This window comes from Chiloscyllium plagiosum, chromosome 10 (assembly GCF_004010195.1).
Source record: "Chiloscyllium plagiosum isolate BGI_BamShark_2017 chromosome 10, ASM401019v2, whole genome shotgun sequence".
NCBI classification, from domain to species: Eukaryota; Metazoa; Chordata; class Chondrichthyes; order Orectolobiformes; family Hemiscylliidae; genus Chiloscyllium; species Chiloscyllium plagiosum.
Window position 1 is genome coordinate 23843932 of NC_057719.1, and position 24825 is coordinate 23868756.

The 24825-nt window shown below is 39.9% G+C and overlaps 1 protein-coding gene across 5 annotated transcripts in view; it reads left to right on the forward strand.

Annotated features, from left to right (window-relative positions):
- galcb (galactosylceramidase b) overlaps window positions 1-24825 on the forward strand; it is a 70466-nt gene that overhangs the window by 4270 nt on the left and 41371 nt on the right. For 3 of the 5 annotated variants that reach the window (XR_006312710.1, XM_043697163.1, XM_043697160.1), the window contains exons 3-6: window positions 1891-1954; window positions 14191-14304; window positions 15877-16016; window positions 19668-19706. Coding sequence is in view for 4 of the 5 variants with exons in the window: in XM_043697163.1 (XP_043553098.1) it covers window positions 1891-1954; window positions 14191-14304; window positions 15877-16016; window positions 19668-19706 (357 nt within the window). In the remaining variant the exon portion in view is untranslated. Of the gene's footprint in view, window positions 1-1890; window positions 1955-14190; window positions 14305-15876; window positions 16017-19667; window positions 19707-24279; window positions 24408-24825 lie in introns of all 5 variants that reach the window. The other 2 variants (XM_043697162.1, XM_043697164.1) reach the window with 2 other exon arrangements.

Consider the following 24825-nt stretch of genomic DNA (forward strand, 5'->3'; position numbering starts at 1 on the left):
TCAGATAAATGCGAGGTACTGCATTTTGGGAAAGCAAATCTTAGCAGGACTTATACACTTAATGGTAAGGTCCTAGGGAGTGTTGCTGAACAAAGAGACCTTGGAGTGCAGGTTCATAGCTCCTTAAAAGTGGAGTCGCAGGTAGATAGGATAGTGAAGAAGGCGTTTGGTATGCTTTCCTTTATTGGTCAGAGTATTGAGTAGGTTAGGCCACTATTGGAATATTGCATGCAATTCTGGTCTCCTTCCTATTGGAAAGATGTTGTGAAACTTAAAGGGTTTAGAAAAGATTTACAAGGATGTTGCCAGGGTTGGAGGATTTGAGCTACAGGGAGAGGCTGAACAGGCTGGGGCTGTTTTCCCTGGAGCATCGGAGGCTGAGGGGTGACCTTTGTAGAGGTTTACAAAATTGAGGGGTATGGATAGGATAATAGACAAAGTCTTTTCCGTGGGGTCGGGGAATCCAGAACTAGAGGGGATAGGTTTAGGGTGAGAGGTGAAAGATATAAAAGAGACCTAAGGGGCAACTTTTTCACAGAGTGGTACGTGTGTGGAATGAGCTGCCTGAGGAAGTGATGGAGGCTGGTACAATTGCAACATTTAAAAGACATTTGGATGGGTATATGAATAGGAAGGGTTTGGAGAGATATGGGCCGGGTGCAGGCAGGTGGGACTAGATTGGGTTGGGATATCTGGTCGGCATGGACGGGTTGGACCAAAGGGTCTGTTTCCATGCTGTACCTCTCTATGACTCCGTATGCACAAATACTAGAGCAGCTGTTTGACCACAGCACTTGTGGCCGTGAGGAATCAATCATGTGTTTATGTCTGAATCTATACTTCCTTGAGTAGTTAACAGAATTTACTTCCCTTTAGCTTATTACTAGCTCTAGATGGTTGCAACCTTTGCTTAAGTTGCTGAAATAGAAACAAAATTAATTCCGTGTCTCTTTTGTTGCTTGAGTGGCATTAATGTTTTTTCACCAATACATAATCTGCATTTCCCTCTTCATTTATTTAGATCTAAGACTACTTTTTGGTGACGTTTATGAAGACAGCAATAAGCTCCAGTGTTACTGTTCTAAAAATTTGCTATTTCCTTTTATGATATGCTTTTGAGTTTCTCACAAGATCTGTGAAATTGTGATTAAATCTTTTAAGACAGATGAAAGTGAAGTATTGTTGTAGGAAGTAGCTTCTGCAAAACAAGTTGAATGGAAACTGGTGGTCACTGTGACCAGTTCCTCGAGTTCAACTGAAACTCCATGGAGTTCTTCTTCTCTTGCTCTCTTCTGATAGTAATACTACATGATGTGCAGCTGTCTTTGTCAAGCATTATTCTGGTCAGAACTTCATTTGACTGGGATCTTTAGATTTGTCTTTTTTCAATTGTTCTAATAACAGAACAGTCAGCTTTACTGCAGTGAATTGCTACCTATAGGGTGTTTCGTGTAAAGATTTTGCTCTTTTGAACTACAAACCACAAAACCTCTATGCAACTTTTCTATATGTTTTTACTTTTGGACAAATGATTTTTATGACTGAGAAAATAATTTGGTAGTTGGTGTTTTTTGATCTTCCTGATCCCTTGACTTCACCAATTCTTTATCATCTTTTTGAAAACCTTTTCAAAACCCACCTGTCAACCACTGTTAATTTCACTTCCACAGTTTGGTATCTGTTTCCATTTCTGAAGCTTTTCTTTAAAATATTTATAAAGAGACCATATAAGTGCAAGTTGTATTGCAGCATCCTTCATTACCTAATGAGTAATTCTAATAATGAATGGAAGTCCTGTTTCTCTTCTCACCTGTTGGGGGTTGTATTTGGTGACATAATCAGTATTAATCATAGTAATAATTTGTTCATAAACTTATTTTCTGTTGTCAGCCAAACTTTGGTGCTTCCCTGCATATCTTAAAGGTGGAGATTGGTGGTGATGCCCAAACGACAGGTAGGAACTTCAACTCTCTCTAACTTTGAAATGCACCTGCAAAATGGGTGATTGAAAATCATGTTGGGGTGTCCTGGATTGTCCACTATAACTTTGGAAAACATGATGAGCATTTTATGCATTTGTACTATTTCCTTCAGGTTATTGTAGCAATCTTAAAATTGTATGGACTGCAAGGAGGAGAATCCTCACAGTAATGTAATCTCATGGAAATTAAATCTTGTAAAGAAACTTCAGGACTAAACACAGCTAATATTGCTAGATCTTAAGTTTTATTGACATCTCAACTTTTTAAAGTACTTTATTTTCTGTGACATTCTTTTGTGATTTGGTGGTCAAATCCAAATAGCTGTTCACATTTAATGGCAGAGGTAAGAGTGCATGAGGCGGGGAGGGTAAATTAATTCAGTAGGCTGGTCGCTGGTTTTGACGCAGAATGATGCGTACAGTTTGGATTCACTTTCTGCACCAGGTGAAGTTACGATGAAGGGTCTCCTTCTCAACACCTCACCGTCTAATAACATAGTTAGACATATGACACAGTAGGATTATAGTGACTTTACCTTTTTAGTACTGATAAAAGTCACATTTTGTCCAAGCTTTCCATCTTGCACTTATCAGGACAATTTACAAAAAATGCAAAAGTAAAGGGGATACCAGCATTACACCATATGAGAACAGAGTGCTGTTTGGTTGGCAAGTGGATTCTGATTGAGAAGTGTTGCCATTAGACTGTAGGAGTTAGTGAATGAAGGTAAAGCAGTTGATATGGTGTATATGGATTTCAGTAAGGCATTTGATAAGGTTTCCCATGGTAGGCTATTTACAAAATACGGAGGCATGGGATCGAGGGTGATTTACTGGTTTGGATCAGAAGTTGGCTAGCTGAAAGAAAACAGAGGGTGGTGGTTGATGGGAAGTGTTCATCCTGGAGTTCAGGTGACTAGTGGTGTACTGCAAGGGTCTGTTTTGGGTCCACTGCTGTTGGTCATTTATAAAAAAAATGACCTGGATGAGAGCATTAGTAAATTTGCAAATGATACTAAGGTCAGTAGAGTTGTGAATCGTGACAAAAGATGTTGTAGGTTTCAGAGGGACAGAAGCTGCAGAGCTGGGCTGAGAGGTGGCAAGTGGAGTTTAATGTAGAAAGGTGTGAAGTGCATCCCTTTGGAAGGTGTTACAGGAATACAAAGTACTGGGTTGATGGTAAGATTCTTGGTAGTGTAGATCAGCAGAGAGATTTGGAATTAGAATCCCTACAGTGTGGAAACAGGCCCTTCGGCCCAGCGAGTCCAAACCGACCCTCTGAAGAGTATCCCCACCTAAACCTGTTCCTTTACATTTAGCCCTGACTAATGGGCAATTTAGCATGGACAATTCACCTGACCTGCACATCTTTGGATTGTGGGAGGAAACCCACGCGGACATTGGGAGAATTTGCAAACTCCACACAGATAGTTGCCTAAGACTTGAATTGAACCCAGGTCCCCAGTGCTGTGAGGCAGCAGTGCTAACCACTGAGCACTGTGCCACGCCTGGTCCAGATCCAGATCTGTGGCCAGGTCCATAGATCCTTGAAGGTTGCCATCCAAGTTGATAGTTAAGGCATATGGTGTGTTAGCTTTTATTGGTAGTGGGATTGAGTTTCGGAACCTTGAGGTCATGCTGAAGCTGTACAAAACTTTGCCGCACTTGGAGTATTGCGTACAGTTCTGGTCACCGTATTTTAGGAAGGGTGTGGAAGCTTTGAAGAGGGTTCAGAGGCGATTTACTAGGGTGTTGCCTGGCATAGAGGAAAGGTCTTCTGAAGAAAGGCTGAAGGATTTGAGGCTGTTGTCATTAGAGAGGAGGAGGGTGAGAGGTGACTTAATTGAGACATATAAGATAATCAGGGTTAGATAGGGTGAACAGTGAGAGCCTCTTTCCTCTGGTGGTGGCGGCTAGCACTAGGGGACATAGCTTTAAATTGAGGGGTGATAGTTTGTTTACTCAGAAGTAGGGAAGTAGTAGAATACCCTGCCTGCAACAGTAGCAGACTCGCCAACTTTAGGGGCATTTAAATGGTCATTGGATAGACATATGGATGGGAATGGAAGAGTGTAGGTTAGATGGGCTTCAGATTGGTTTCACAGGTCAACGCAACATCGAGGGCCGAAGGGCCTGTACTACACCGTCATGTTCTATGTAACTGCTGCTTGTTCAAATTGCAATTTACGTGATGCTTGCCCCAGAGTGTCAGGTTACTTGGTTTTCCAAACATGCAGCAATCCTTAAACATTGGTTTTAAAATAATACTTTCTCATTTCAGTCTACAAGTTTTAAAAGCACAAAAATAAAAAGGCACAATCTTTTCACCAAATGAAAAAAAATTTAGGTTTGCTCCCATTTCACATTTGCCTTCTATGTAACTAATCTTAACTGGATAGTAGCAAGAGTAGAAAAGTACATTGTTTTCAATAGGGGAGGAAAAAATAAATAAATTAGCCCATGCTTCTACTTTTGATAGCTCATATTACAAATTCCAAATGGGGATTTCATACTGCAATAGTCAAGACACCAGTATCTTTCAGTACGTTATGTTGTGGCTCCTACCTTTGGTAGTTATGTGTGGTTCTTTGTGGAATTGAAATGCTTGTGATAAATTTCCAAATTCAGTATATTCACCAACTGTTGAGTTAATTGATAATGCTGAAACATTCTGTCATTTCTAAAGAAACCAAGGATTTGGCTATGTTGCTGGGGAATACAAGGTGGAAGGTAACATGGAGTTTGGACATATTTGAATTAGCCAACTAATGTGAACAGAAAATAAATACGCTTTTTTAAGAGTTGACGTTTATATGCAAACAATCAGTCGTTATGCAAGTTATTTTGATGCCACTATATGTGAACTGAAGTTGTTAACTTTTTCACAGAAATTTAAAAGTTGCCAGGAAAATACATAAATTGCAAAGAAATACTGGAACACAACTATACACTTATGGTGAAATATGTGAAATCACATAATCAGGACTGTCAATTCTAGAAGAAAAAAATTAAATTAATTATGTAGGTTCTATGAAGGTTTAGTGATAAATATCCTAATGAGGGAGGCTCTCTGGATAGCCGTTTTGATATGGGAAACCAGATACACTTGGCAGACAACATCAATCATTTTAACTACAATAAATCGCTGTCAGGTATCCAGATAGGAAAGGAAAAGAAGCTCACCATGTGAAGCATGCACTACTGGAGCATAGTCTCCTAGAAAGTGGTTGCATTTTAGTTAATATTACAAAAGGTACATTGGTTAGGTCACTTTTTTGGAGTTGTGCATTTAATTCTGGTCTCTTTGCGACAGGAAGGATGTTGTTAAACTTGAACAGGTTCAGGAAAGTTTTACAAGGATGTTGCCAGGGTTGAAGGGTTTGAGCAGCAAGGAGAGGCTGAATGGGCTGGGGCTATTTTCTATGGAGCTAAGGGGTGACCTTTATAGAAAATTTTAAAATCATAAAGGGCGTAGATAAGGTGAATAGTCAAGGTCATTTCCCAGGGTAAGGAGTCCAAAACTAGAGTTGAGGGGGAAAAGATTTAAAAGGGACCTAAGGGGCAACCTTTTCATGCAGGAAGCTGTGTGCGCATGGAATGAGCTGCAGGAGGAAGTTATGGAGGCTAATACAATTGCAGCATTTAAAAGGCATCTGGATGGTATATGAATAGGAAGGGTTTGAAGGGATATTAGCCAAATGCTGGCAAACAAGACTAGATTAATGTAGAATATCTGGTCAGTATGGACAAGTTGGACTAACACTACATCCCGATGACTCTAAAAGAGGAGGAATAGTGACACATGGAAACTTTTCCAAATCTCAGGAAGAAAATTCATCAGTGGTTAGCAGGAAACAGGAGGAATAATTTTTTTTAATGTATATATTGTACAAACATTCATTACTTAAGCATAAACTTGATCAGTCTAGGAATGGATGGCCTGAGCATTCTTGTCTATTCTTATGATGTGATGGACATAAAAATTAGGAAAGTGAGTAACAACTTGTATTTAACGGAGGACTTTCATTTTCACAAACTATTAGATTGGAAAAATATAAGTAGAAAAGCACATTAATTTCTAGGATAAATTCTGGATTGTTTTTGTTGAAGAACATGTTTAAAAGCCAACTAAAGAGCCCTTCCTAGATTTAGAGATGAACAACTAACAGAATTGTTATTAATCCATTTGTTAGCGATCATCTTAAATAATCACTGCAGTGACATGAGTTTCATATTAGGGAGAAAGAGAATTACGTTTTTAAGCTAAAGTAGGCCTCGAGATGAGAAATAATTGACTTGTAAACTGAGCTGAACTTTCATCAGCTGTAGTATTTTGCTTTTCTTTTAACGTTCTGTTGACATTTGAATCCTACCGCTGGCAATAATGGGATATACCAGCTTCAGAGTTGATTGTTACATTATTAAGAGAACGTTACAGTGGTTAGCACTGCTGCCTCGCAGCGCCAGAGACCCGGGTTCAATTCCCGCCTCAGGCGACTGACTGTGTGGAGTTTGCACGTTCTCCCCGTGTCTGCGTGGGTTTCCTCCGGGTGCTCCGGTTTCCTCCCACAATCCAAAGATGTGCAGGTCAGGTGAATTGGCCATGTTAAATTGCCTGTAGTGTTAGGTAAGGGGTAAATGTCGGGGTATGGGTGGGTTGCGCTTCGGCGGGTCGGTGTGGACTTGTTGGGCCGAAGGGCCTGTTTCCACATTGTAATCTAATCTAATCTGTTCTCTTCACTTGCTGAACCAGCGACACCTTCAACCAATGAACAGGTAAAATAAAAGAATATTGAACTTGTTAAAAGATGACGTTCATGGTTGAACCTTGTACAAGATCTACATAATGGCGTAGAATACTAACTTTTGTGCTAACAGATATCAGGAGCAAGGCTGGTGGAAAGTAGTTTTGTTTCCTTAAACATGCTGAATTGAGGAATGCTTCAGTGAAGCAATTTCCTCAGAGTAAAGCAATACATTGTCAGTAATCAAAAAGGGAGAATTATTAAACAGACCTTGAAGGGAGTATTTTTAAAAAAGGCCAAGCATTAGCTAATGTGGTTGGTTTTTGATAAGCACCACTAATTACTAGCTGAGGACCAAAGAACTCCAGATTTGCATCTGAATTGGTTTTTAACTTGGTCAACTTGAACCAAGTTCAGCCCCCAAACAGTGGGAGGTGAGAAACCTGTCACAACATAGTACACACTGCTGGAACTTGTACCTTACAAAAGATAGTCAATGTTAAATCTTAGTGCTGCAGTCAGGAGGAAAAGTGACTTGTTCAACCACTAAAGAATACAATTAACACTGAACTGGCCATTCAAAATCGCTTTGATTAAGACCCAGTGATGGAACAGACCATCCTCGATTTAGTGATGAACAACTGACGGTTACCAATCCAAAGGTAAAGGATCAATCCACAGTTATGTCAGAGCCTGGGTGTCTCTAGAGAAGGAGCACATGAGCTGTTCAGGGAGAGATGGGCACCACAGGGATTGGAGTGTATTATTTCCCCTTCCAACTCTATTTTGATTTAATCCTGCCCTCTCCTTCACTGATCACGCCGCATTGCCCTCTAGGAAGAATACTGCTTGTCACTGCCAACTTGGGTGTTTCCTTTCTTCCTAGTGGTGGAAATTAAATAAAGATTTGTACACCTTTTGTCTTTGTGTCTCACACCTGCACCCATACAACACACAAAGGGGGAGAAAAAAGTAAAGAATCAACTTTGACAAGGTTCCGCATAATAGACGAACTAGTAAAGTTGGGTCACATGGCATTTGTGGTGAACTTGCCAATTTGGTACGTAATTGCCTTAGTGGCAGGAGATAGTTGGTAGAAGTCTGTCACCAGTAGTGTTCCACAGGGATCAGTTTTTGATTTGATTAGATTAGGTTCCCTACAGTGTGGAAACAGGCCTTTCGGCCTAACTAGTCCACACCGACCCTTCAAAGAGTAACCCACCGAGACCAATTTCCCTGTGAGTAATGCACCTAATAATATGGCAATTTAGCATAGCCAATTTGCCTGACCTGCACATCTTTGGACTGTGGAAGGAAACCGGAGCACCCGGAGGAAGTCACCACAGACACGGGGGAATGAGCAAACTCCACACAGCCAGTTGCCCAAGACTGGAATCACACGCTACTGCTGTGAGGCAGTAGCGCTAACCACTGAACCACCGTGGCGCTCAATTCTGAGTCCTGCTTTTGTTTGTTATTCGTGGAAATTATTTGAATGATAATACAAAAAGCATGTGTTATAGTAAAAGTCCTAAAACACAAATTTAGAAGCAAGTCAATCAAATTTATTAAATCAAGTGTTTGGGGGGGGGGGGGCAAGCATGATTTTGACCCTAACCATGGGACTTGACCACGCCATCTCTCCCTGAACAAGTACAGCAGTTTTTACAGTCTGGAGGACATACAAAAAAAAACACAAAAGACGGTTTCTTGTGTTCTGTGCATGCGCACGCAGAGATCAGTTTCCAGGAGTGGCGTACTATGACATTGTGTTCTGCAAGTATTTCTTCTTTAGTTTTCTCCCCCCCCCCGACTTTTGTGGTCTGAGACATGTGGGAGCATAATGAACAGGCTACCTACCCCCCGGCATAATTCTTGCGAATGGAGTTATGCAATGGTCCAAAGGGTATATCGCCCATGTGCAACAGCCTGCGCTCTTGGTCTATTCACAACGACCTGCACGCACAAAGTCAGCCGGCTGCGAGAGGAGTCAGTCTGACAAGAAAGCAGAGGGTGAGGATCATCAATCGGTGTCTGTATATTCAGTTGTGACCAGTGTTTCCAGTCACCACTAATGATAAAGTCATAGGGACATTTCCATTTGGGGGTGAAGCCAGGTTTAACGGGTATATAACCTTACTAGCCGCTGATGGAACCTCTGGACAATCCTGTAATTGCCTCTGTTCATCCCACCTCCTCCTGTTTGTCCCTAACTGTTTTCCACATTCCCTTCAGCTGGGCGCTCAGTTTGAGCACATAGAATACGTCGCTATCAAAGAGAGGGCTAACATCGGAACCCCCCCCCCCCCTTCAATGAGGATGGACTTGGGTACTTGCATTACCCTACCTGCCATCAATTCAAGGGGTCAAACCTGTCGATTGGCTTATCAGAGTCACATGAGTGTAGCAGGCCGAACCTCAGTCCAGCTTTTGTTAGAGTCCTGCATGGCCTCAGCAGGAGAGGTTTTAAGAGTTCTGTTCATTTGCTCCAGCATGCCAGAACTTTGTGGATGATAGGGTATGTGAAATTTCTGTTGAATGCCCATCAGCTGACACATGAGTTTTTATCATTCTTCCAGTAAAATGGGTCCCTGGTCGGAGTCAATCTGGGATGGCACCCACCCCACCTGGGAATCACGACCTCAGCTAAAATCCTTGCAACAGGGTTAGCTGAGCAGTTCTGGGTAGGGTAGGCCTCGACCCATTTGGTGAATTGGTCAATGATCCCAAGCTGATGCGTCTTCCCATGGGATTGGGGAAGGGGTTCCGTAAAATCCATCTATACATGCTCCCAGGTCCCTTTGGGCCACTAACTCTGCCAACTGGGCTGACAGGTCGCCTCCTATTCTCCCCACTCAGACACCTCATAGTTCCATGTTCACTACTGCCCATTCCGTTCGTGGCAAACCGTCTATGTATTTCTGCGTGCCATCCACAAACAGGGCTCACCTGGTGCCTCCATGGGTACATTCTTTATCCTACTTTCCTCTACTTCATCGTCCATGTTCCCACACACGTGGTTCACCGTCGCCTAACATCTCTTCTGCTGGGTTTTCCTGAATATCCCATACAATAGTAATTAGTTTGGTTGGTGGCAAAAGGACAGCCTCCCATTTTGCCCTTCTCGTGTTAGAAGCAGTGCATAATCTTCCCGTATTTAACATTTCTACGAGGGTGTGTTTGGTATGCAAGACTATATTCCCTGTCATCACAATAGGCTCACTGATCCTCAAAGCCCATACGACACAGTCTAAAGCAGCTGTACCTCTGGGCACGCTGTTCACTACGGGACCCTCAGCAGTAGAGTAGTACCCTGTAGGTCGCCGTTTTTTCGCCAAGGAGCTGGGTTACTACTGCTGAGTAAAACCTCCCTTTTCGTTGCAGTAAATGTGGAGGTCTTTACTAGTGTCTGGAAATTCCAAAATGCTGCTGACATTAACTCCACTTTCAGTTTTGTATAGGAGTCGTCTTGCTCCAGTCACCGGAGCCCGTTGTAGGTTTACCCCCTTTTACCAATCGTTGTATGAGCTCAACAACTTTGGCAAACCCGGGGATAAAATTTCTTTCATAATTAAACAAGCCTAAGACCTTTCTCTCACCACGGACTGTCACGGGCCGTGGCATCTGTTGTATAGCTGTCTTCCTGTCTGTCTAGTTTTCTCAATTTGAGCTTTCTTTGGTTTGGCTTTTAATCCTTTGTCCTGCAAGTGCATCAGGACTAAGCATAGCACCTCCTGATGTCTTGGTTTGGATTCAGAAGCCAGGAGTGGAGCAGGTCGATCTCCCTGAGTACCTCCCTCATTACACGGTGAAAGATGGATGGACGATTACTAAATCCCCGGGGACATCTGATCCAGATATACTGTTTTTCCCTTATGGTAAATGCAAACTTATCTTGGGAGCCACGATGGGGTGGTGACCAGAATCCATTCGCAATATCCAGTGCAGTAAAGAGTTTGTGCATCAGGGAGAGCCCATTTAAGATTGTGGATGGATTGGCGACAGTAGGGTGTAATTTAGTAGTGACCTGTTTAGGGCTGTACAATCAATTGAGATGGTAACTTCCATCAGGTTTACTGACCGGTCATGTGGGGGAATTAGTTGTGCTTGCAGTGTCTTGGAGAATTTTCCTCTCTGCTAATCTTTTCATAATTTCCACAACCACCCTTCTGGCTTCAGGTTTGATGGAGTTTGGCGGTGAGGCTTGTGTTCTGGACCATCCATGACTACAGGGTTGATTTTAATCAAGCCTGTTTCTAATTTAGTCTCTGCCCATACCCCTGGGACAGAGGTGCAAATGACACTAAAGCCATTATCATTTAGCTGCCAATCGTGTCCCATAGTGGAGGTGACTTGGACAGTGCTCAAGTGGCTCGCATAAGTTTCCATTTTTTCCTTTCTCCCATTGGAACGGGGCCAGGTTAATTTGCCCTTCCCAGATTCATTAAGGATTTCATACTCCTTTGTTAAATCATTCCCCGTAATAGTTCTTTGATTATTTTTACATACATAAAATCGCATCAATATATGCAGGTTACTGATTTCTACTAGAGTGGTCTCACTGAAGTACGCAGGGGTTCGTTGTCCATTAATCCCCTTCACACAAATCATTTTGTTACTTAGGGATAGGTCAGTAATAGATATGGAGGCTCCTGTGTCCACTAGCATCTCTCACTGTCTGCCCCCTACCAGTGCAGTCGCATAACTCCTTCCTTCCTTATCACCTGTGTCCATGGAGCTGCTGGACGTCAGTACGATGTATTTTCGGTGTTTGTTGGTTTGCCAATTTTTTTCCAACTAGTGTCTTCAGAGTGTTCTGTTTCCTCCCCTTACAATCCCAGACAAAGTGGCCCATTTTGCCACAATTGTGACACATGGGTCTGGATTTTGTCTTTGTGAAGGCGCCTAGGTTTTCCGGCTTTATGCGCATGGGGAGTTTTTCTCATCCTCCTAAACTCCTTTTGCCTATTCTGCCAGGCATCATAGTCTTGGAGAACAACAAACCCCATTTTTAGGACTGCCTGGTGCGCGGGAGACAGCTCGTCCTTGAAAGACTGAATAAATGCCCGATCAGAGCAGTCTGTCTAGGGAATCCCTGAGCATTCTTGGTAGACCCTAAAGAGTCATTCCCCATATTCTGAGGTGCCCTCCCTCTTCTGTTGTTTGGTGTTTGTTATTTTTGCCCAACTGGTGGGCGGTTTCCCCAGAACGCACTGGATTTCAGCCTTAATTCTGCTGAAGGGCTCCTGCTGAGCCTCGATATCTGCTTTAGTAGGGGTGCCCTGGGTCCATCTGCCTCTCCTATAATCTTGACTTCATTACTATGCAACATCGGCTATGTCAGACTTGTCAGATACTAAACGTCAGTTGCCCTGAGGGCATGCAGCCTGGACCATTTGGTGGATGTCCCTTAAATGTAGTTGGTGGCCCACCCAGATGGTATCTAATTCAGCCCAAAACTTTGCAAACAGCACAGAAACAGTTAGACCATTCAGTCTAACTCATCATGCCAACCAGGTATCCTAACCTAATGATTAGATTACTCACTGTGTGGAACCAGGCCCTTCACTCTGCATATGTCCTCCGAAGAGCAACCCACCCAGACCCATTCCCCTATATTTACCTCTTCACCTAACACTACGGGAAATTTAGCATGGCCAATTCACCTAACCTGCCCATTTTCAGACCATGGGAGGAAACCGGAGGTGGGTTGCCTGAGGTGGGAATTGAACCCAGAATTGAATCTGGCTGGGTGCTCTTTGGAGGACATATGCAGACTGAATGGCCTCTTTCTGGACTGTAGGGATTCTATGATGTCCCTTTTATATCCCCCTTTTACCTATCTTACCTCTGCCACCTTAAACTGTCCAAATGATTGGGCTAATTGCTACAATCAGCTTTGAGCAAGTTTTCCACTTAAACAGTAAAGGATTCCTTCACATTGCAAAGACCATATAGAAATTATACAGTTAATGGTCAGGCCTTGGGGAGTGTGGGTGGAATCCAAAACCATAGGGTATAGTTTAAGATGGGAAGGGAAAGATACAAAAGGGACCTAAGGGACAACTTTTCACACAGAGGGTGGTGCATTTATGGAATGAGCTGCCAGATTAAGTGGTAGAGGCTGGTACAGTTACATTTAAAAGGCATCTGAATGGCCTTATGAATAGGAAGGGTTCCAAGGGATATGGGCCAAATGTTCGCAATTAGGTCTAGATCAGATTGGGATATCTTCAGTGCTGACAAGTTGAGCTAAAGGGTCTGTTTCCGTGCTGTATGACTCTATGACTTGCAATGCAGTGTTAATGCACAACATTCGCCAATATATCATTCAAGAAAATTACAGACCTCTGCACTGCAGCATCATATCTCACAATCTGAACCTGCCACCACTGCATTAACAAGTGTTTATGAAATTTATGAACTCAGCAACTTGCACAGTTAGGTTCAATTTGAATGTCACCAATGTAGGTCCAAACAGATGATGCTGCCGTAGGAACCCCTCTAGGTCCATCTCTCTCAAATATCTTTATGAGATACTCAGAGACATGTCTGATGTCTATTGCCACTTACGTATTTCCAATATGAGGACAGGATGTTTGCTACAATTAAATCTGCAATTGCATGTAAAAAAAATTCCTTACACGTTTTAAGATTCTCTATCCTGCAGTCAAATTTACTTTACAATTGAGACAGTCAAATGAGCTCCCTTTCCTCCAAATTTTAGCGGAGAAATCATAAGTGGATATGATCAGTAACTTGCTTAATATGAACACATGGATATGCTGTTTGATGTATCCTGCCAGTCTTTGCAATATACAGCTTACTTTGCTCTTATCATATGAGCACTAAAATTTGTATACCATGTCATTCAGGAGAAAGTGAGGACTGCAGATGCTGGAGACTAGAGTTGAAAAATGTGGTGCTGGAAAAACTCAGCAGGCCAGGCAGCTCAGCCCACCTGGCACACCAGCCTCATTCCTGAAGAAGGGCTTATGCCCGAAACTTCGATTCTCCTGCTCCTCGGATGCTGCCTGGCCTGCTGTGTTTTTCTAGCACCACATTTTTCAACATACCATGTCATTCAGTTGTGTGATAGGCAAAATGACTTTTTTGGCTCAATGACAGCTCCCTATTAGTGGCAAGCTCAACTTGTGTTGTTACTGCATACTATCAGCTAGTGATGGTGAAGAGAAACTAGGAGTATCTTTGCATTCCTGCATAATCGTTGAATAGTGAACAATCTTAAGTTTTATTCGGTTGTGAGACTATGATCTCTTTATCATTAATCTTTTGGCGAGGATATTAGGGACTGTGACCGCCATTAGGTGGCACTGAATAATTTATATTTGCCACATTTATGGTAGTAATTGAGACAATAACTTAATACCAATGCCTATTAAATATTAATTTGTATTTTAACATTGAATTGTTTTAAGGCATGTTTTATTATTTGCTAAATAGATGGGACTGAGCCATCACACATGCACGATGAGAACGATGAAAATTACTCACGAGGATATGAGTGGTGGCTAATGAAAGAAGCTAAAAAGAGGAATCCTAATATTAAATTAATAGGTATGTACTAACACCTTGTCAACCATGCAATCCTTTTGGTTCTCAAATTACAGTCAATTGATGGTCATACCATTCTCTGCCAGCAATATCCAATGAATTGCAGTCAGATTAATGACGGACAAATCTGATTTTCTTTGATCTGAAGAAAGAATTTTGGTGGAAGAACCTAGGATGATTTGTGCCTTTTAAATTAACATTCTGTTCAGGTGCATGTTAAAAATTGTAGAGACAGGATCATGATTGACTGCTTTCTCTGAACGACTTCACCTGCAACAGTGCACCATTCCTTTATACTATACTGGAGTGACAGCACACTTTGTGAAAATAATCTGTGTCCATCTGGCTTAAAGGTATTAGAGTGGAGACAAAATGTAAATCATGTAGCTGAAGAAAAAATCATTCCCAGAATGTTCTCAAATTTTTGACTCTTAAATTACAGAATATTAATATTCCAGTTCCTCTTTTTATATTTGTAACAAAATCTCCAGATAGAAGTTAACGGTTCGGTTGTAGAAATTCCTAGTTTGCCGAACAAAACTTTATTGTCGAAACTTTATTGCTGGAACAGCACAGCAGGTCAGGCAGCATCCAGGGAACAGGAGATTCGACGTTTCGGGCACAGGCCCTTCTTCAGGCCTCACTTTCTGCAGACCTCACTTTCTCCTCGAACAAAACTTTATCCCTATAAATGGCATTCAGAATACATTGGAGCATCAGTCTCCATTCTATTCAAGGAAATTAGACAAGATTTTCAGAAATGTAAAGGGCATTTGATAAGGATTGAAAGAAAACTGGTCAATAAAGTAAGAACTTGGAACTGAAAACCAATAGAAATTTGTTATTCATTAAATATAGAATGCATATTATATAATTCTATTTTATAGATTATACATTTGAGTAAACTTGACTGGCTATGAGACTAGCTAGAATACCTTCAGTATCAAATACACATTCCTTTTAGTTCTCCAGCCCTTAATCTTGATACAAAAATAAATCAATCACTTTTCTGAGTTTGTTTTAATAGTTCATGGGATGTGGGTGTCACTGTCTGAGTCAGCATTTATTTGTCCATTCCTAATTGCCCTGGAGAAGGTGCTGGTGAGTTGTAACCTTCTGCTGCATTGGGGTGTAGGGATATGCACAATGCTGTTAGTTCAATTCACATTTCTTATGCTATATACAGAACTGCTTGGGTGATTGTGTGTGTTTATTTGTTTCTATGAAGCCTTGATTGAGAAGAGGAAATTAACAGTATTTTCCAATCATTCTTCAATCACAGATATAATTGGTGCGGAGGCATTGAATCACCAGAAAAAAAACCCAAGAATCTTTTTTTCTTTCATGCTTTTGGATGAGTTGCTTGTTTTGGAAGTGTGGGTTTTGCAGCTTACCTTGGGATGCCCGAGTGAAGGGCAAGGCAGTTGATTAAACTGCAACCTTGGAAGTGTATCACATGTTACCACATTTAGAAGAAACTCTAAAACTTAAACTCAACAAAATTGAATTTGAAAGACTTTTAATATTGCTTTATATCAACTGCATTTGTTTAGTGAGTGTTTATTTTCTTATTAGGGTTACCTTGGGCCTTTCCTGGTTGGATTGGCTGTGGAACCAACTGGCCTTATACCTGCCCAGACAAAACGGCCTATTATGTTGCTTCATGGATTCATGGTGCCAAATCCTATCATAATTTGGATATTGATTATGTTGGGGTTAGTACCTGTATTAATTAATGTTGTTGAAACCCGAATGTTATAGCATATAATAATCAAACTTTCATTGTGCCCTCTATCTTTGAAAAATGAATGAAGAGCAGATTGGCTTCTTTGACATTGTGATCAGACTGTGATATCAGCTGCCCTCTGCTGCGTGTCTCCTTTTCTTGAGTGTACTTAGCGAAACTTTCTTTTTATGCAACCCTGGCATTGCTCTGAACTCTGATCTTTCCCTTGTCTCTTCTCATGTCCTCCCTGAATTCAATTTGCCAATGAGACTCCCTACCTGTTCCCATTAAGGTGTATCCTTCCAATCAGGTTTCTGTCCTTGTTACAGTACTAAAACACCTCTTATGACAGCACTAAATAGATCTTATGACAGCCACAAATTGTATCTTTTGTGACTGTTACAAAAGTAGTTCCCCTCATTGTTGTTTGCCTGTAACTTTGCCATATTTGTTCATACTATTCACTGTTAGTACCTCTGCGCTGTTGTCAGCTAGGTGAGATTATTATCAAGTGGTTTCATTTTTGTCCATCAGATTGTAATAAGAAAATTACTTGCACTGGATTTCCAACCTGCTCCCAAACTGCTATCTCTGGTAACTACAGATAACCTGCCCTGAATCTGCGACTCGGCGATCTCGTCTGAAAGCACAATATTAATTTTCTCAAATGTACTGACAACCTCTAGCTTTAACTCACTACCACTGCTCATAATTCCCAATTATCAGCCCACATATCCAATATTCACTATTGGATGAACAGAAATTCTTTCCAAGATTGATTGTATTGTCTTTGGTCCCCACTCCAAACTCCATTATTTAAGTACCAGCTCCATTCCTCATCAGGGCAAAAGGATGAAATTCTTTAGCGTCCTTGGTGTCATATTTTAAATCTGTGATGAACTTCAACCTCAGTCTGTAATAATGATGGCAAGAATATTTCCACCTCTACTACCATCCAACTTCACTCCTGTCTCAGCTCATCTGTTACTGAAAATCTCATTCACGCTTTTGTTACCTCTATATTTGCATTCCTGACTGGTTTTCTGCATTTCTCTGTAAACCTGAGCTTATCCACATTCCAATCACTTCTGTGCATTTGACCTACATTGGTTCCTGTTTGTCATCCTTTTCACATCTCTCCCCAGCCTCACCCCCCCCCCCCCCTCTATTTGTTACTTGTTATTGTGCCACAACCCTCCCAAATATTTGCACCATTCTGTTTCTTATGCATTCCTGATTTTAATAGCTCCACCATTGTTGGCCATATCTGCAGTTTCCTAGGCTCCACACTGTGAATCACTATCCCTATACATCTCTAATTCACCTTGCTTTGTTGAGATTTCTTGGAAACAATTTCTTTGACCAAGACTTTACTCGACTGTCTAATAGTTCCTTGTATTATGCGATGTTATACTTTGTTTTATAATATTCCTATGTCAAGCCTTTGTGTTTTATTTTATAACACCATCATATAGATATAAATTGTTTTCATTCAATTCAAAGTTCACCTTTAAATCAGACAAGTAGGTACAAGAAATTGTAATGAATCATTGAAACTCCTTTACCAATCTAACAATCTGTTTGGGGATTTCTTTCAGATCCTGCCGATTAGGGTTGGAGGAGGGGTGTTATTGGAGACAAAAAAGAATGGAAAATTGGGGGGGGGGGAGAAAAACGCATTAGTTTTTACTTGGCACATAAAGGGTAGTACTGCCAAATCTAGAGCTTCCTGTTCATCCAGATCTTTATAGGATAGGCTAAAGTTTATTTTTTTAAAAACAAGCCTCTGACAGTTACAAAAACTTAAATTAGGAATAGACAATAAATGCTGGCTGGCCAAAACAACTCCCACATCCCATGAATAATTTTTTTTACAAAAAAGGTACAGGTTGAAGTAAAATAGGAAAGAGAATATGAGAAAATAGTGGCAGTTAAAGTCAAGGAAAATCCAAAAATGTTTTATCGTTACTTTCAGAGCAAGAGGATAACTAAGGAAAGGTAGACCTGATCAGAGATGTATATGGTACCTTGTGCAGGGATAACAAAGATGTGGACAGGGTTCTTCATAAGTACTTCCTCCATTTGTGAAGACTACAAAGCAGGAATTTTGCAGATACTCAAGTTGAAGAGGAAGTGTGAAATAATGGATACCTAAAGCATTATGCATGAGGAAGTATTGGAGGAACTGACCACCTTGAATGAATAAATTACCGGTGCAAGATGGATCATATTGTAGTCTGGTAAAGGAAGCCAGGGAGTACAAAGTGGATGCTTTGAGCATTAGAGGATTGGAGGTATGCAAACGTTGTGCTATCCTTTAGAAAAGGTGCAAGGAGCAGGTCACATAATTATCGGCAAATTATTAGAATCAGTTCTGAGAGACAGGATAAACTGTCTGTTAGAAAGACCTGAATTAATCAGGAACAATTAGAATGGTTTTGTTGAGAAAGGTCATCTTTTACAAACTTGTTGAATTTTTTGAGAAGGGAGATGGAGAATTGATCGTGGTTTGGGAAGAGGCCCAGTGATCTTTGCCTATATAGATTGTAGTAAAGCACTTGGAACTGTACAAAACGCTGAATAGGTTACAGCTGGAATTTTGTCTACAATTTTGGTCGCTGCTATCCAGGAAGAACATAATTACTCTGGAGAAGATATATAAGAGATTTTCAGGAATGTTTCCAATTCTTGAAACATGCAGCTACGAAGAAATATTGAATAGGCTAGAGTTGTTTCCTTAAAACAGAGGGAGCTAATGGGTGAATTCACTGAGATTTAAGAAGTTCTGAGGGACATAGATAGTGTAAACTAGAAAGACTTGTTTTCCATAGCAACAAGGTCAAGTATTAGGGATAGAGATTTATGCTGATTGGAAGAAGAATTAGAAGTGGCACAAGATAAACTTTTTCACCCAGAGGGTGGTGGATGTTGGAATTCACCACCAGGTTTGTTGGTTGAGGCAGAAACCCTTAATTAATTTAAAAGGTTCCTTAGATTTGCACCTGGAGTGCTGTAACCTGCAAGGCTATGGATCATGTGCAGGGAAGTGGGATTAGAAGTGCAGACATAATGGGTTGATTAGCTGTTCTTCCTGTAAATTTTTGTTTGGTTCCAAAGGACATGGATTTACCTGATTAAAGCACTAGATTTAGTGTGGGAGTGGAGGGTCGAAAAGCAGCATCCAATGCCATTGCTTTTGTGATTCTATATATGAAATTTCCTAGAAGTACACTCCATCCAAACTTATGAGGCAGAGAGTTTGCCTGTAGAGAATGTTCTTGATGCTGGAAGTACAATGCAATCTGGTATGAACATCATTCAGTAAAAATAATTATATTTTAACAATTCTCCTTAGAACAATGCTGCATGTGCACTTTATATTCCTATTGACCTGCACATGGAGCAAAGATTTTGCTTCTTAATTCTAGAATTTAAAAACATTAACAATTGTAGTTTGACATGCAGAATGTAGCTAAATGTGAGTAATCATTGCTTCTGGTTTTGGGTACAGTTCTTAACAACTGGTAGTAAAATTGTTGCTATTTCATAGACTTAGCATCACATTGTTTTTAAGAACAACTTTATTTGAATTTTAAAATGTCCATAGATAAAAATGGAATTTAATGCTTTTCTGTTCTAGATTTGGAACGAGAGAACATTTAACACAAAGTACATTGAGGTAAGTGTAGAATAATTTTGATGATAAGTTTTTAATTATCTTCACCTTTGTTTCTTTAAATAGTACATTATGTTTTAAAACATAATGTAAAAATATAAAATGAACTTCACAAGGACACATTTCTCTGCATGCTGACCATCTGTGAAATTTACCTAATACAGGTTTTGTGAATATCCTGTTGTGCAAAGATTTTTTAAAAACAAATTATAGCATTTAGACTGAATAAACAAAATAGAACAATTAACTTAGTTTTCATTATGTAAAATTATAATTGGCTTTGAAATTATGAGGTCCAGCATTGTCATTTGGTATGATAAAATTGTAACTGGAACTAGCTACAGTAACATTTTTCTTTTTGAGATAAAGGAGAACTGCTGCTATTGCTCAATTTTGTCCATTGGAATAAGACATTGACATATTCTTGTAGAAAAGCCCAAATTCATGTCATGACCTTGAAGTAATGTTAAATTATCTCTCAGAATGTACTACTTTGTTTCATAAGTAAGGAATTTTCAATTTATTGGCCATTCATGCTTGGAAAGGCATAGTGTTTTTATGAACTGATAAAAATTTTAATTTTGCAAAATTTTACTTTTGAATAATCAGAGGAATGTGCCTTTGTACTAAAGTAGACTTTTTTTTCAACCTTTGTGATAAATGGCAAAAAGATACAAATTGCTATTTTTGCTCCAAAACTCGGGTGAGTTATTACAATTGTTTTTGAGAGGATGTGAATATGTTATATAATAACTTATTAAATCTTCGTTCATCAAGTACTTAATGAAGACTAAAGGCAACTTGTTATTAGTTTTGACCCTTGCTTTCAGAATGACTGAAATTTCAGTGAAAGCTTGTCTTTTGATTAACAGTACCATGCCAGAATAAGTTGGACCACTTCAGTTCCTTAAGTAATGGATGTTGTAGTTGTGAAAGGAAATGATTTATAGTTTTGTGCTTGCTTTGAAATTACATTCCAACCAGTCATATGATTATTTAATATTGGTTTGGCTTTCTGACATAACAAAGAAACGTTAGTTTGATTTAGAATCAGCTAACATTTTATGTTTTGTAAACATATACCTCGGTACACATATACTTATTAACTAAAGTTACTTTTCTTGTCATCTTCTTGGCTATTCCACCATCTTTTGGACTTGGTAATGTTTACAAATGGTGATCTACATCATAAGTAACTTCTAAAACCATTGTGTGGATAACAAAATATACCTGATGACTCCATGATGCCATATTACTACGCCACATTTATCAAAAGACATGATTAAAAAGCAATGCACTGCAAAACGTTTTACTGTGTGAAAACCCTGCCAGTATAACACTTCTGTGATCCTCCTCTTGAAACTCTAATGAATCATGTCTTACAACATTGGACACATTCAATGTATTTGACAGCACATTTCTGAGTAAGTTACCTTCATGCAGCTTCCCAGCAAAGCTATGATCTTAGGTATTTTATTTTCTCTTAACTGTTGCATGATGATGGTTCGATGTTGAACATTTTTAAATGAATGTGGTGTAGATATAGCCCAGTGCTATTCAGTAGCAAATTACAGGGTTTTGACCCAGCAATACTAAAGGAACAACAATATATTTTCAAGTTTATGCATTGGAGAGGAACATGGTGCCTGTACTGCCTTATCTTTCCAGTTGTTAGTGGGTCACCTATTTCAGTAGTACAGTTGGGGAAGCTTTGGTGAATTATTGCCATACATCTTTTGCCGAATGTGAGTTGCAGCAGTGTTGCACTGGAAATTGAGGGTGCGAGGTGGTGGGTGATCAATTTATGTGCTTATCAGTCAAGTTGCTTTGTCATGGATGGCATCACACCTCTTGAATGTTGGAAATGCAGTTATTCTGGCAAGAATAGTATTCCATCACAGTGGGTGAGAGAGAGACTTTGAGGAGTTAAGAGGTGAGTGATGAACCATAGAGTGTTCAGCTTCTGAACTATTCATGTAGCTGCAGTATTTATTTGGCTGGTACCGTTAACTTTCTGGTTAGTGGTGACAGTCAAGATTTTGCTGTGGTTTTTGATTGTGGTGGTGAGATTTTTCTTTTCACGTGGAGATGACTGTGTGCCTACATAAACAGCATAATCTAATGAATTGCTCTTAGTTGTATTAGTTTTTGCAATTTATGAGCGAACACTCCTACTTCTAACTTTATGATGAGGAGGAATTTCTTTTGAGGGATGAGCTCTGGGCAGAATTCTTGTGTATAATTAAGACTGAGATAGATCCTTGATCAGTAAGGGAATCAGGGCTTATGAGCAATATGCAGGAAAGTGGATGTCAAATCAGCTTTTGGTGGAACAGCTTAAAGGAGCCAAATAGCCTACTCCAGTTCCTATTTCTTATGGAAGGAAAGTCTTGATAAAATAATGGAAATAGTTGGGCCTAGGACGCAATTATGGAACTCCTGCAATAATATCAGAGGTTAAATGATCAACCTCCGATAATCACAACCATTGTTAGGTGCAATTTCAGTCAGTGGAATGTTTTCTACAGATTCCCAGTAATCTCGATTATACTTTACCTCACAAGTTTTGAGATGATTTGTAATCGGTTTAGGTTCTGGGTGTAAGCTTGCTCGCTGAGTTGGAAGGTTACTTTTCAGAACTTTTGTCACCTTATTAGGTAACATCATCAGTGAGCCTCCGGTGAAGCACAGGGGTTAGTGACCTGTTTTCTATTTGTATGTTTTGGTTTCCTTGGGTTGGTGATGTCATTTACTGCAGTGACATCATTTCATGTGGTGATGTCACTTGACGTTAGCATAAGAAATGATGTCACCGCAGGAAATGACATCACCAACCCAAGGAAACAGAAACACACAAATAGAAAACGGGTCACTAACCCCTGTGCTTCACCAGAGGCTCACTGATGTTACCTAATAAGGTGACAAAAGTTCTGAAAATTAACCTTCCAGCTCAGCATGCAAGCTTACATTCAATAGTATAGCTCCATGATGCCACACTTGATTAAATGCTGTCTTCACATTAAGTCACTCTACCCACTAAGCATTTACTGTACCTTACAAAATAACTAAATTCTAAAGGTGTATGTTTGGGCTAAGGATGTAATGAAGTTAAGAGAAAAGTATTCCTGGTGGAATCCAGCTTAAAAACATTATTGGTGAGTAAGTGTCATATTGTAGTACTTTTCATTAAAGATGATTGAGAATAAACTGGGATGTCAATTGGCCAGATCCCACACTTGATCAGTTTTCCATTTTGTTGGCTGGAGGCCTGTATTATAATTTTGCGATAATAGTGGTTCAAAGATTTCTGGAGCAAGTCTTCACAACAGTTGGATTGCCATAGCTTTTATTGTGACACATTTACCATTTTGAAGACTTTTTAAAAAAAATCTAGCAACTCTGCTAGAGCCTTGAAATCTTTTCTCGATCGTAAAGCCTGTAGTAAAGGCCATCCCGTGCCAAGTTTTGTCTTTTTTTCCTCGTAACTATTATAATAAAGACTGTAGAAGTTTTGAACAAGGCTTTCGTGTGTGTGGAGGCTCTTCCAAACCCCTCTGCATTACGGCAAAATGCAAGGAAAAGTCTGGTCTAATCAATTAATGCTACACTTGTCTCTGGCTTCTATTATCTCCACAGTAACTCTCCTTTTCTTAGTCTTGGTCAATTATTTTCAAGTTTCTTCCATTCATTTGAAGTTGCTAAAATACCATACTGGACCTGTCCATGCAACCTCATCATAATGAATTGAGCATTCATTTCTGTTTTTGTTCAGTTCTGCCATCTTTCAGGTTTGAGACTCCTTGCCTCCCTCTCCTCCCTCTGATAATCTTTAGCCTTTTGGGTCCCAGATGGCATTTCATTGGTATTTCCTAATATTTGGTTTTTCTTTTATATCTGTCTGTGATATCTTGGCTCTTTACTCAATTTCTTTTAGGAAAAGCAAAGTTAGTGCAGTATTAAGTGGTCTTGATCCTATTTTCCTGTATATTTATAAAGATCAACAAGAGAATATTTGGTTTGTCAGTTCATAAGGAAATATTCTTCTTGAATCCAGTGTTTCTTGTTAAGCACTCCACGTGTTTTTTATGCCTGCTATTGAAAGTGAAGCACTTTGTCAAAAATAGCTTTTTAATCTAATTAACTATTTTACATTTTGAGAACAAAACACAAAATCATGAGTAGACAACAGGGGGAGATCACTGATTTTTGTAGTTAACTGGCTTGATTGTGGTTCTGGTACTAACAGTTTCTAGATTACAGTGGTGCTGGAAAAGCACAGCAGTTCAGGCAGCATCTGAGGAGCAGGAAAATCAAAGTTTCGGGCAAAAGCCCTTCATCAGGAATAGAGCTGTATTCCTGATGAAGGGCTTTTGCCCGAAACGTTGATTTTCCTGCTCCTGGGATGCTGCCTGACCTGCTGTGCTTTTCCAGCACCGCTCTAATCTGAACTCTGGTTTCCAGCATCTGCAGTCCTCACTTTTGCCTTCTGATACTAACAGTTTGTAAATTTGCAGTATAGATACTTAGTATGTTTCTATATATAGTCCAGTGATTTTTGTCTTTATTTGTTGCAAAGGTGCTGCGCCAGTCTCTGGATAAAATTGGTTTAAAGAATGTTGGTATTATTGCTGCTGATGGAACTTGGGGGATCGCAAATGATATGTTAGTTGATCCATACCTAAATGATGCAGTTAAAATTATAGGGTAAGTTTTTAGGGCTAACTTGTCTAAGAAATTTCAACCCATGTTTTTTGTCTGTCTTATATATCCTGGGGTCCAATTTCGTTTCACATGTACAGGATGCAAATGAAAGCCTATTTTGGATTGACTACATTCATTAGGATTGATCTGTTCTATTCCAGTGGTAAAAGAAATTCCTCTTTCTTATATTTAATGAATGAATGGGATAGGAATTAAGCAAAAACATTGACCGTGGATCAAAATTGGAATATTAAAAATTCAAGGAATGTCTTCAAGGATAACTTTGAAATGTCCAGTGTTGCCTGTCTCCAGTGTGTATATGGAAAAAAAATATAGTTAGCCTAGTTTGGCTCCCTTCCAAATCAGCAAAAGTTTCTGATATGGCTATGAATCGTCTGCCTTTTTAAATCATCTTTTGATG